The sequence below is a fragment of the Pan paniscus genome, chromosome 4, assembly GCF_029289425.2.
Source record: "Pan paniscus chromosome 4, NHGRI_mPanPan1-v2.0_pri, whole genome shotgun sequence".
Classification (NCBI taxonomy): Eukaryota; Metazoa; Chordata; class Mammalia; order Primates; family Hominidae; genus Pan; species Pan paniscus.
The window spans coordinates 92,245,109-92,258,110 of NC_073253.2; the positions used below are offsets into that span (position 1 = coordinate 92,245,109).

Consider the following 13,002-nt stretch of genomic DNA (forward strand, 5'->3'; position numbering starts at 1 on the left):
CCCAAGACCACACTGACCAAATTACATATTTTACAACTACTTTTCATTTCAAGGATTTTTTTAGATACATTTTTTTAAGGAGAATCTCCTATTATTTTTTTCCTTTTTCTTTTCTTTTTACTACCTCATAGAAGAAAATATTTAAAGCTCTTTCTGACTTCATTTGTTTATATATGCCATCTTTTTTTGTTTGTTTTTAAAGAAACAAGATCTCACTCTGTCACCCAGGCTGGAATGCAGTGGCATGATCATAGCTCACTGCAATTTTGAACTCGTAGGCTCAACTGATCCTCCCGCCTCATCCTCCCGAGTAGCTAGGACCACAGGCATACATCACCATGCCTGGCTTAATTTTTTTGTAGAGACAGAGTCTCTCTATGTTGCCCATGCTGGCTTGAACTCCTGGCCTTAAGCAATCCTCCTGCCTTGCCCTCCTAAAGCACTGGGATTACAGGTGTAAGCCACAATGCCCAGCCTGTATATGTCAACTTAGTCTTAAGGAATGTTGTTTGAATTCTGTTTTGAATCATGCAAATACTGTCTTCAATTTGGGCAACTGAGGAGAAACAAAGTATAGGCTTTCTGATTACAGGAAAATCTCTCACATAGAGACTTTTTAGTTGTCATGGGTGGTTGTAGATACAATGGAAAATAATCTTACTAACTTGATATTAGAAGGTAGAAAAATGTCATTATCTTGGAAATCTCACTTTATGAGGTGGCCGAAAAAAGTTTTTATTTCCCTATATTCATGCTATATTGCATGTTTGTTACATCGATAAATATGCTAATAACCTTTCTTGCTTGTTTCCCATTCAGTTAAGGTAAAAGATTAAAAATTTTATTTTATTTTTAAAGTAAATTTATACAACTTTTGTAAGTTCTAAATTAATTTGAGTATAGTTTGTTTTAACTATAGTATCAGTATATCTTTAAGATATTGTAATCAGGTTATAGCTAATTAATATGACACTTCAGCCAATTATTTAAAAAATTCCTGAGGCTGTAAATATCCTGTGGGTTAATTGTTTTCTCTCCCCCAGTGGTTTGGCAATCTGGTAACAATGAAGTGGTGGAATGACCTATGGCTAAATGAAGGTTTTGCCACTTTCATGGAGTATTTCTCTTTGGAAAAAATATTCAAAGAGCTTTCTAGTGTAAGTACAGGGTTTCTTTGGCCTACTATGAGTGCTAGGAGGAAAAATAGTCAAATCACATTTTCATGTATTTTCTGTGCATCTGGAGTAATGAAAATGTTTCTAGGAAGGTATGCCAAACTTGACTTTGGTTATTGATATCTATACCTTTTGAGATTTGACAATGAAAGTGATGCTATTATTTACTGATGTGTTTCATTCAAAACTGAAATTATATAAGATTATTTTATATTTTTGTCATTAAGATGAACATTTTAAATTGTTTTGCAACATTTTCTTTTAAACAGCTATAGTTCTTCTGCTTGCAGGAATTTAAAGTTGCAAAGTCTAATTTAAATTTTTTTATCCTGTGTAAAATTTAAACTTTTTTATCCTGTGTAAACTTAAACTTTTTTATCCTGTGTAAAAATTAGATAAAAAATTAAAACATTTTATAGCAATACTGTTTCTCTATTATCACTGTGTACATTCTTGTGATAGTGATATATAGCTTGGTACAAATAAATAATTTGCCCTTTTTAAGGTACAAACCACATTTTATGCCTTTTTCCAAAGACAAGGAATACCGTTTCAGTACAGAGAAGTATAATAGTGGTGTCACTATGGTATTAGACTCTTGGGAAATATTTCCAGTACTTAGGGATATTCAAACACACTAGGACATGATATGACAGATATTGTCAAGATAATTCAAACAATAGGTGGGAAAGTGTAAAGATACCTTCCAACCCCCAAATTTTTTGACTTTCTATTAAACTTCCTGATGTTATAATCCAAGATGGCTTTTAAAACAGAAGTACTCTTAAGAGCTTTTGATTTGAAATTTTAGATAGGGCTTGTTGAAAAATTTCAAGTGGTAGGGGAAATTAATTGATGTTAATTAATATCAAGTGGTAGCTAGAATACTAAGAAAGATATTCTAAATCCATGTATACTACTTAATTAAGTAATGAGATACACAGTTTGACCACTTGGTGGTGCCCAGAATGTGTAAAAATGTCTAATACATGTTCTAGGGGAGCTCATCTGCTGAGCTCTTAAAGAATTACTTCTGTTTAAGAGTTACATTTTATTTAAAACCGACCTCAGGTAAGGGAAATGTATATTTTCTTAGTAGAAATTCTAGACTATATATAAGAAATCAGTGTAAGGACCAGTTTTTGTTCTTTCTCTTTTTAAATTTCAAGTTTCATTTAAAAAATATATGCTAACCTTTTTAGAATATTCATCTTGGATACTCAGAGTTGGCATTTGTTTACTTTGGTAATAGATTCTTAATTTTCCCATATGCTGTTGTTTAGGAAATGCTAATTTTAATGTGGCCAAGTTATAATTGTATCTTTAAATTTAAGGAATATTCATGAAGTTTACAATCTTCCTACATTTTTGAAAGCTTACATCCTGAAGTTTAGTGACACTGGTCATTTTTTCCTAATGATATTGCACACTAATTAGTCTAATTCACATAAATAATTTACTATACTTTTGCATTTGATACTACTTGTGATATTCTAATCTTTTCATTTTTTGACAGTATGAAGATTTCTTAGATGCTCGATTTAAAACCATGAGGAAAGATTCCTTAAATTCATCTCATCCAATATCATCATCTGTTCAGTCTTCAGAACAAATTGAAGAAATGTTTGATTCTCTTTCCTATTTTAAGGTATTGCTGTGAACAAAAAGGTAGCTGGAGTGGGTTTAAAATTTCGTATAATTTCGTATGTGAGCAAGCTGTGTGATTTAGATTAAAGATTAAATGTTTTTCAGGTATTAATGGTAAACTATAAAATGTTTGCTTCTGTATAAATCTTGGTCATAACTTTTTTGTGGGTTTTTTTCTTTCTCTGACTCTAACTTAAGTTGTATGACTAGTATTCCAGACAATTAACCAGATCTTATAGCGATGCATCTTTTAAAGTCAGTTTACTCTCCAGATCTACAGGTAGAATATGTTCAGAGAAGGTCCTAAGTAAGCTCTTGGCTGTGTTACTCAGAATTGAGGTATGCTGTCAAGTCAGGACTGCCAAAACAAGTAAGCAAAAAGAGATTTTAAGAATTGAAGATTAGATTTCAGAATCTGAAGCACACACCCTGGGTTTCAAGGTAAAGAAAAAGCAGAATGTTAAACCCCATTCGGATCACCATAGGTCAGAGAATAGAAGAATAGTGATAACGGTGTCATTCACATTTATGTTGTGGGGAGGGATGAATGTTATGGCTGTCAGACAAGATAGAGAAGAAAATACACAAAATGTGTGAGATACAGTCTATGTCATCAAGTAGCTGAAAGTTCAGATGGTTGGTACTTGTGGAGCAATAAGAGAGGTAATATGTGCTGAGTGGGACAGAATTTTTGCCTAGGATAATGAAGAGAAACTTTTGGGAGGTAAATGGGAATTGAGTTGGCTTAAATAATTAAAATATAGGTAAAGAGGAATGTGAAGTATAGGGTAGGGCAGGAATGGAACAATGAGGTCTGCAAAGAAAATGAAGTACTAATGGGCAAGTGATGTTTTTTCAGAGAGTCAGTGTTTGACCGCAGTGGAAGCCACACGTGAAGAGGGAAAAGAAGAGAAAGTTGAGTGGGGGCCCAGTTGTAGAAGGCTCTGGATACCATAAGGAATTATTTTTTCCTATGCAATAGGAAGCTTGAAAAGACTTTTGAACAGAGGAATGACTTGATTAAAGTTACTATTTAGGAAAAGTAAATTGGTTTCAGTTTATAAAGTAGATTTAAGTGGGGAGAAACGTAAAGTCAGGAAATTGCTGCTAAAGTCCAGGCATGAAATGGTAAAAGTTTGAAATGAGGAGTGCTAGTAAGAGTGGAAAGAAAACAATGGGTATAAAAAATACTGGGCAGGGAAAGTACTTAAAGTATTAGTGACAGGGTAAGGCCAGTAAAGAAAGAGGCAGAAATGTTTTTCAGGTTCAAACCTGACTGACAAGAAGAATTATTGTACAGGTACTATTAACAAACAAGAAAATCAGGAGTTCAGTTAGCTATATTAAATCTATTCCAATTAGAGCTACTGGTGTGATTTTTGAAGACCATAGTGGACCTGTCAATAAAGAAAATTTAAAACTTGAGGTTCTGTTATTATACCAAACTTAGAGCAGTTATTTCAGGATTTGAAAACCTGCTTAAAATGCTCTAAGTTCAGTATATAATAACAGAACAGAGTCATAACAGAGTTCTGTCTGCCACTGACCCAAACCCTCTAAACCCAGAATTCAGTGTCTTCTGAACATGTAGTTTCCATATCATAGTCAACCCCTGTCAACATGGTAACTACTTGTTTCAGAATTGGGAATTTGGCAAAAATATTCTGTGTAATTAAGAGAAGTGGGATACTAGATAACTTATCAGTATTGTGTGCAAGAAGGTAAGCACCAGCAGGGAAATATGTTTAGCAGACATATTCTGTTTGGTCTTTATAATCATCAAGCCTAATTCTGATGCAGGTTGCCTTGCAAGAATTCATTCATTTAGCAAATCTTACAAATACTAACCATATACCAGCCATTGTTCTAGGTGCTGGGGTTATATCAGGGGACAAGGTGGACTTTGTCTCTTTTGTGAAGTTTCCATTTCAGGGGTCAAAGGTAGAGACTGACTGTATACAAATGAATGAATAAGTAGGTATTGTGTTAAGTAATAAGTGCTAATATGAAAATAAAGCATGATAAGGGAAATGAGAATGACAAAGGAAATGGTGTTTATAATATAATGTGGTTGAGAAGCCCTCCTGTATGGTGACATTTGAACACCATCTAAGGCATGAGGAATGTGGTTTTCTTGGGGAAGAATATTCCAGGTAGAAGAAATAACCAATGTATAGTGCTTGTGTGCAGAAAAGAATTAATATAGGAGGCCTGAGACTGCTATTCTTTGAAAGACCTGCTTGCAAGGTTGGCCCTTGGGTGGCATGTGGGAACTTGGGTTTTGGGAAATTTCCCACTATTGCATGATAAGAGTGGCTCACTGTGCCTAAACAATGTAGTTTATGCTGAAAATGTGATTTCCTTCTGGGTGTCTGGAGTTTTGGTATGTGCTAGGCAGAAGGTACCTTCGTGACTAGCCCACAGTAAACAGCCTGGGTGCTGAATCTCTGATGATCATCCCTGGTAGATGGTATTTCACACATGCTGTCACAACTTTCTGGAGGAATTAAGTGCATCCTGCATGATTCACTGGGAGAGTACTTGGAAGTTTGTGCCTGGTTTCCTCTGGACTTTGCCCCATGCATCTTTTTTCTTAGCTGATTTTACTTCATATCTTTTCACCGTAATAAATCATAGCAGTGAGTATGACTATATGCTGAGTTCTGTGAATCCTTCTAGTGCATCATCAAACCTGGAACTGGTCTTGGGGACCCCCACATGAGATATGAGATTGAGAGAGATATGAGATTGAGATAAAAGGTTGCTTTGCATATTCAAGCACCAGCAAGGATCCAGTGTTATCTGAAGTAGAGTAAGCAGAGGAGAAAGTAGTAGATGAAGTTAGAGGGACTGTAAGAGGCCAGATTATTATAGGGTCTGCTAAGCCATAGTAAGGACCTTGATTTTATTCTAAGTGAAACGAAAAGCAATTTGATAAGGGAAGTACCGTGATATGGCTTATTTTGTAAAAGATCACTCTAGTCTTCAAACAGTACATGGAGTAAAGAGGACTAGTTAGGAAGTTATTGTAATAGATGGGTGGAGAGATAATGGTAGCCTGGACGAGGGTGGAAGTTGTGAAGGTGATGGAGGTACAACTGGACTTGGAGTGTGTTTTAAAGATTGATCCAGTAGAATTTGTTCATGGATTAGATATGAAATACGAGAGAGGGGTCAGGGTAACTTTAAGATTTTTACCTGAACAACTGGAAAAATGGAGTTGCCATTTGCTGAAATGGAGAAGACTGCTTTAGAAGTAGGTTTAGGGAAGGAAGGGGGAAGAAACTTCCATTTCTAAGTGACTATGAGATATGGATTAGATATCCAAATGGAGATACCACACAGGCAGTTGGATATGGGTCTGAAATTCAAGGGGGAAGAAGTCTGATTAGATATATAAATCAGGGGATCATTTGGAAACCTTGGAGTTGGGAGATCAACTAGGAAGGAAATTTAGATAGAGAAAAGGGGTCCAAAGATCAGATGCAAGGACACACTTTCTTCATTGGAAGATGAGGAGGATTCAGTAGACGAGACCGAGAAGGATGGCCAGTGAATAGGGAGAGAATCAAGAGTAGTGTCTTGCAGCTCTCAAGGAGGAGCAGGTGATCAGTTATATCAAATGCTATCAATAGGTTGATAAGATGAGCCTGAGAATTCACATTTGTATGGCACCAGGAAGTTTACCAGTGACCTTGATAAAAATACTTCCGGCTGGGCATGGTAGCTCACGCCTGTAATCCCAGCACTTTGGGAGGCCGAGGTGGGTGGATCACCTGAGGTCAGGAGTTCAAGAACAGTCTGTCCAACATGGTGAAACCCCGTCTCTACTAAAAATACAAAAATTAGCTGGGCGTGGTGATGGTGCCTGTAATCCCAGCTACTCAGGAGGCTGAAGCAGGAGAATCGCTTGAACCCAGGAGGCAGAGGTTGTAGTGAGCGGAGGTCGCACCACTGCACTCCAGCCTGGGTGACAAGAGTGAGACTTCATCTCAAAATAAATAAATAAATAAATACTTACAGTAGAGTGATGATTAGAAGATGGCTCAAGAGAAAATGGAAAGAGAGCAAATGGAGATGGCAAATTGAGGACAACTCTTTTGAGGAGTTTTACTACAACGGGGGAACAAAAAAACAGCACGGTAACGAGTTGGTAACAAGGAGGGTGAAGTTAGGGAAAGGTAGAGAGTCTTTTATTTGTTTAAAATTAGGAATGTTACATCGTTTTTGTTTTGTTAATGGGCATGTTACAGTATGAAGGGAAAAGTTGGTGATGCAGAAGAGAAAGGACTGTTGGGGACAACAGTGAGTACTTAAATTTATAGAACAAGTAATAGCTATGAAGTGTGATATAGAAATGAGAGTAATAGGTAATAATTTAGTTATGTGTACAATAATCTTGACATTACTACATTTTTATCAAAAGTGAAATTCATTCAAAAACTACTAGAGTGCCTACTATGTAGTGGGCATTGTTTTTGTCATTGGAGTTGAGTTTTCACTTTTTCCTCTCAGTTAGCTTACTGCATAGATGAGGAAATAAATGTGTAACAGATACAGGATGCCATATAAATTGTATTGAGGATGGAGAAATGTGATTTCTATTTCAAACCAGGAAGGGCTTCACAGAGGAGGTGGTGCTTATTTCAGGATTGGGAATGATGACATGTACATCAATGGATATAGTGTGGCCTTAATATTATGCTCTCTGCCCTGTACATTTGTTAGTTCCAAGCATTTGAAGTGACTCTGCAGGAAGAAGAGAGATTCTGGTTACTTCACAACACAATATAGTAAAATAAGAAATTAATGACCTACCTAGCAGGGAGACTTTTGAGAGCCTTGTCAATTTATTGTGTCTCCAGCAGTGTGTGCTCATGAATTCAATGGGTGATTTAAGCACTGGGGATGGAGGTGTAGGTGCCACAGAAAATTTGGCATGTTTTTCTATTAAAATGTTTTTATAAATACTTAGCTTTTCAACACTAACATTGAAACAGTGAGTATACCAATAGACCACACAGAATGACTCATGGTTAGAATAGTGCACATGGGAATCTACTCATTAATTCTTTTTCAAATCCTTTAAAATAATTTTAAGACAGTTGAACACTGTCCACATCTATATGAGACTAAGTAGCAGTATATTATAACTAAGTTCTACATATGAAAATAAATTTTTAGAATGACTATAGTTTGAATTTTAGATTCCCAATTCGATAATCTATAGTATTCTATTATTTTCTTTCTTTTTCCTCACTTTTTTTTTAATAGGGATCTTCTCTCTTGTTGATGCTGAAAACTTACCTTAGTGAAGATGTGTTTCAACATGCTGTTGTCCTTTACCTGCATAATCACAGCTATGCATCCATTCAAAGTGATGATCTGTGGGATAGTTTTAATGAGGTAAGTGACCTGGGTAATTTATTTAGCTCTTACTGTAAAAAGAGAGGAGTTCGTCTATTTATACTTTTTAGCATGTGTGTAAGTTAATCTGTGGTACAAAGCATAGTTATTTAAGAAAGGGGGGGATGGAGCTTGCTATATAAATATTTATGAATGGAGCACTAAATTTTATGTCAAGAAATGGGAGTGCTGTTCTTAGTTGTTGGAAAAGACGTGTGTGGGCTTGGGTAGCCAGTTTTTTTTTTTTTTTTTTTTTCCTGTACCTTAACTTCTATTCCTATTTTGTAGGAAAGTTGTCTTCTCTATATTAATGAATATTACTATATTTTCATTATTTGACTTTTTTTCCAGAAATCTCTTTTCCTATCCTTACCCTTTTTTAGTTTTTCTGCCTCTTTTGAATGATTCTGTACTCTGCTCTATGAATCTCTTGCCTTTGTGACTGTTCCTCCAGAGTAGATGATACATCACAAGCTGACTGCATATTATCCTTGGATGATTTTGCTGTTGGAATTTTGTCATTCCTGGAAATATTCTAGCAAGCAGTGTAATTATGTAGAAGTTACACTTCAAAGCAGCACATGAACCTGGGCTGCTTCATGCATGTATACTGACTGCAAAACCCTTATAAGCATTTGTGTTTGTTACCCTGATTTAGATTGATGGGTCATAATACTTTGAAAGATCACAGATTTGACTGAGCGTGGTGGCTCACGCCTGTAATCCCAGCACTTTGGGAGGCCAAGGCAGGCAGATCATGAGATCAGGAGTTCGAGACCAGCCTGGCCAATATGGTGAAACCTCGTCTCCACTAAAAATACAAAAATTAGCCAACGTGGTGGCACATGCCTGTAGTCTCAGCTACTTGGGAGACTGAGGCAGGAGAATCATTTGAATCTGGTAAGCAGAGGTTGCAGTGAGCCGAGACTGTACCACTGCACTCCAGCCTGGGTGACAGAGCCAGACTCTGTCTCAAAAAAAAAAAAAAGAAAGAAAGATCACAGACTTATTTGGAAATTTGATGAAAGTTCTGGCCATATTACTCAGAAAAACCACATATGTGCAGAACATCACACACAGTTTCGAAGTTGTATTGACTCTAGGTTAGGAACCCCTGCTCTGGATCTTTCTCATACACTCTTACTGCTTCTTTGCCTCATCTGAATCCTGATACTTTCTAGCTGTTAGTCTTTTGCCCAGAAGATATACCTTCCCTACTCTCTGAATTCTCTTTGAGAACTTATTACCTAACAGTTGTTCCCAAATCATTGCTTTTTCCTCTGATCATATAGTAGCATTTCAATTGAAAGCCACATTGTTTACTTTATACTTACTGTCTTAATCTGTTGGCATTTAGAACATATTTCTGCCTTTCTCATTGACTGCAACTTTTGCATCATGGTGTTTTTCTATCCCAAACTAGTTCCTAACAGTATCCTCAGGTTTTTCAGCACCCACATCAAATTATGCATTGGCCTCTTCACTTCAATACTGCTTCGACACCCAAAAGCACCTTGGTTTTAGGCAAGCTTATTTTCTTCTAATCCTCTGGTTCAGAAATAAATAGGTCAGAGCCATGATAAATATAAGTTTAATTAAAATGGGAAGATTTGCTCCATCCTTTTGTGCTTTAAATAAATGGGCATATGGTGATTGAGGTGAGGCCTGCCATAGTAGAGTGATTTTATCAATTTAGGTACATCATGACTTTGTTGCTTACAATTCAAATTCATATATAATCTAGAAAAATAATTTGAATCCTGAGTTTAACCCACCTGCTTTAAAAAGACTGTTGTTCAAAAATTGCTTCTTAGTTATTGATACTAGATGTCTTAGGGGCTTTGGGCCTTAGAGGGTCTGCAAAGCTCTGACACTAGGTTCTAGATTTTATAGATAACTTCATATATTTTCTGGGAAAGAAGGGCTGTGACCACTAAAGTAGTTTACCACTGTTTTCTAGAAAGACTTAAGGCAACTGACCTGTTCATATGTCACTCTTCTGCTGCCGCTGCTCCCTGGCACTCCCACAGTATTAGGTCCTAAGAGACTATCATTGTGGAGGTGGAGGGTAGGAGCATAAAGAGAAACCCAGACTCAGGTGCTTCACAGGATTGAGTAGCAGCGTTTCTGATTCTAGACTGTATATCATTATTCATATCTTGTAGATGTTAGTATTGTGATTTGAAAGAATACTTATACCTTCTTAGGGATTTTAATCTTGATGAATTTAGGGATTTTAATGAATTCTTAGTTGGTTGATATATGTGCCACTTCTCAACCTAGTGCCTCCCTCACTCCCTTAGCTATCACTTAGCTCTGTTCCAGGTTACATTCCTTTTAGCAGTTGCTCATTTACCTAGATTAGAAGTGTAAACTCAACATTCATGTTTCTTTTTTATATTAACATTAAATGTAGTCTTTATAGATGGTAGGAAAAGAGGGAAGGGTATAGATAAATTAAAATGTAAAATTTTTTAAACCAATTTTTATTTTTAAGGAAAAAGTTTTATATATATATATATATATATATATATTTTGTAGGTCACAAACCAAACACTAGATGTAAAGAGAATGATGAAAACCTGGACCCTGCAGAAAGGATTTCCTTTAGTGACTGTTCAAAAGAAAGGAAAGGAACTTTTTATACAACAAGAGAGATTCTTTTTAAATATGAAGCCTGAAATTCAGCCTTCAGATACAAGGTACATGCCCTCTTTCTTTTCATGCCATCTCTTTTGCACTCTCAGGTGGAAATATTTTTAAGTGTTTTATAATCATAAGTTCTTGTGAAACCTAACAAGATTATCCCTTCCTAGGAATAGCTTAACAAAGTTAACCTTCCTACCAAATTAAAAAAAAAAAAATCATATGTAACTAACTGAAAGAATAGTAATTTTCCAATGTTTTCTTTTTACAGCTACCTGTGGCATATTCCACTATCCTATGTCACTGAAGGAAGAAATTATTCAAAATACCAATTGGTATCATTACTGGATAAGAAATCAGGTTTGACTATAATGACAGTTCTGATTGGAAATGGCATAATTTTAAAAATCTGATCAGAGTGCATATATAAGATTACACTTTCCAGTGTGCACACTCTCTGAACTGGTTTTATGAGTTGCATATGCAAGATGTGACTAATGTGAGATTGATTCTGTATATCATGCACAAAACTGGCTTTTAGCCATGTGAAATAAGGTACAAAAATTTGCAGAGAATGTACTGGCATTCCTGAAAGAAAATAGCGAATGCCATGTTTTTATAACCAAGATTAATATTTTGTTACAAAATAAGAGGAGTTTCTTAAAGTATCCTCTGCTATCTACTGTCTAGGGTTGGGCTGAGGCAACTGCATTTTAACAAGATACACCCTAAATGATTTGTGTGTATAATTGAGGTTTATTCATGATTGGATTTAGAGTAAATAGTTATTGCAATATGCCCTGCAGACATAGTATATGTTTTGGGGAACAAGAAAATGGGGCAAGAAACTATGATAGCAAGGGGGAGGGGAATAGTAAAATACAAACGTGGTGTATGCTGATCTACAATATAAAAAGCAATTGAAATGTAATTTTGGGCCAATTGTTAAATACCACTATGAATGTCACACCACATATCTTCCTTTTAATTTACATCCTAAAGAAACACAAGGCTCTTGGGTTCTGTAGGACCCATTAGTGATGCTTTGGATTGAAGAAAAGGGAAAATTTCTCATTTGAATTTGGATCTGGTGTCAAAGCCTATATTTTTGAGGGGTGAGTGTAGCTTAGTGGTAAGGGAATGAGACTTTGGAGACTGCCGAATTCAATTCTTAGCAGTACCATTGATCACTTATATGATTTTAGGCGAGTTACGTGAGCCTCATTCCCTCAGCTGTACAAAAGAGATAGTAATTATACTTACTTTATGTAGTTGTGGTGAGGATTAAATGAGTTCATTTATATGAAGCACCTAGAACAATGCCTGGCACGTATTATGTGCCGTATTAATGTTAACTATCATTAACGTTATTGAAAAAGTAAATCTTTAATATATCTATATTACATAAAACCTTGAAAATGGAGAGCAAATCTTATTACCCTATCAAAACTATTATGATTATTTTTTATAGTCATTTTTAATAAATATTTGTACTTAGTCAAAATCATTATGTATATATGATTTCTGTATCTTGCCTTTTTTAACTTAACATATGTAGTAATTGACTTAACCTACTTGATTCACCATTTGTTGTTATAAAATATTGCCTTAATTAAATATTTCAAATCTTAAAGGTTTTTCCATTATATGAAATTTTTTAAGGAATGCTTTTCAAAAATGAAGACTGCGGTACCTTTTGTGATTTGGTACATATAACCAAATCGCCCTTTTTACTGTGTAGTTACAGTTGATAATGCCACCTGAAATACATGAATGTGCCAGTTTCATTGCAGTTTTACCATAGTGGAGTGTTAAAGCAGCAACAATCTAATTATTTAAAATCCTAGTGGTAGTTGGTAATGTCATCATATCTTTGATAGCATAGCTGGAAGTACAAGGAATTGCTACTGTCTTTGAGTAAACAAAACTCTAACTTTGAATGAGCCCTAAAAGGATAGTCTCTGACCCAAGAGAGAACAAATAACCCCATCTCCCTATATCCTGAAGCACAGCCAAAACATGGCTGGAGTATTCGCAAGAAACTAATAAGGAAATTTTGCAAACTTTCTGATAGTATATTAATTTTCAGTGCTATTAGAAATAATTGGGCAATAAGAAATCTGCTTTT

At 35.6% G+C, this 13,002-nt stretch overlaps 1 protein-coding gene across 2 annotated transcripts in view; it reads left to right on the forward strand.

Moving 5' to 3' along the window:
* The window catches only part of LNPEP (leucyl and cystinyl aminopeptidase), a 103,092-nt gene that overhangs the window by 60,857 nt on the left and 29,233 nt on the right, over window positions 1-13,002 (forward strand). For both annotated transcript variants that reach the window (XM_034960259.3, XM_055112495.2), the window contains exons 7-11: window positions 1,044-1,157; window positions 2,692-2,823; window positions 8,097-8,228; window positions 10,770-10,930; window positions 11,146-11,234. In XM_034960259.3, coding sequence (XP_034816150.1) covers window positions 1,044-1,157; window positions 2,692-2,823; window positions 8,097-8,228; window positions 10,770-10,930; window positions 11,146-11,234 — 628 coding nt within the window. The remainder of the gene's footprint in view (window positions 1-1,043; window positions 1,158-2,691; window positions 2,824-8,096; window positions 8,229-10,769; window positions 10,931-11,145; window positions 11,235-13,002) is intronic.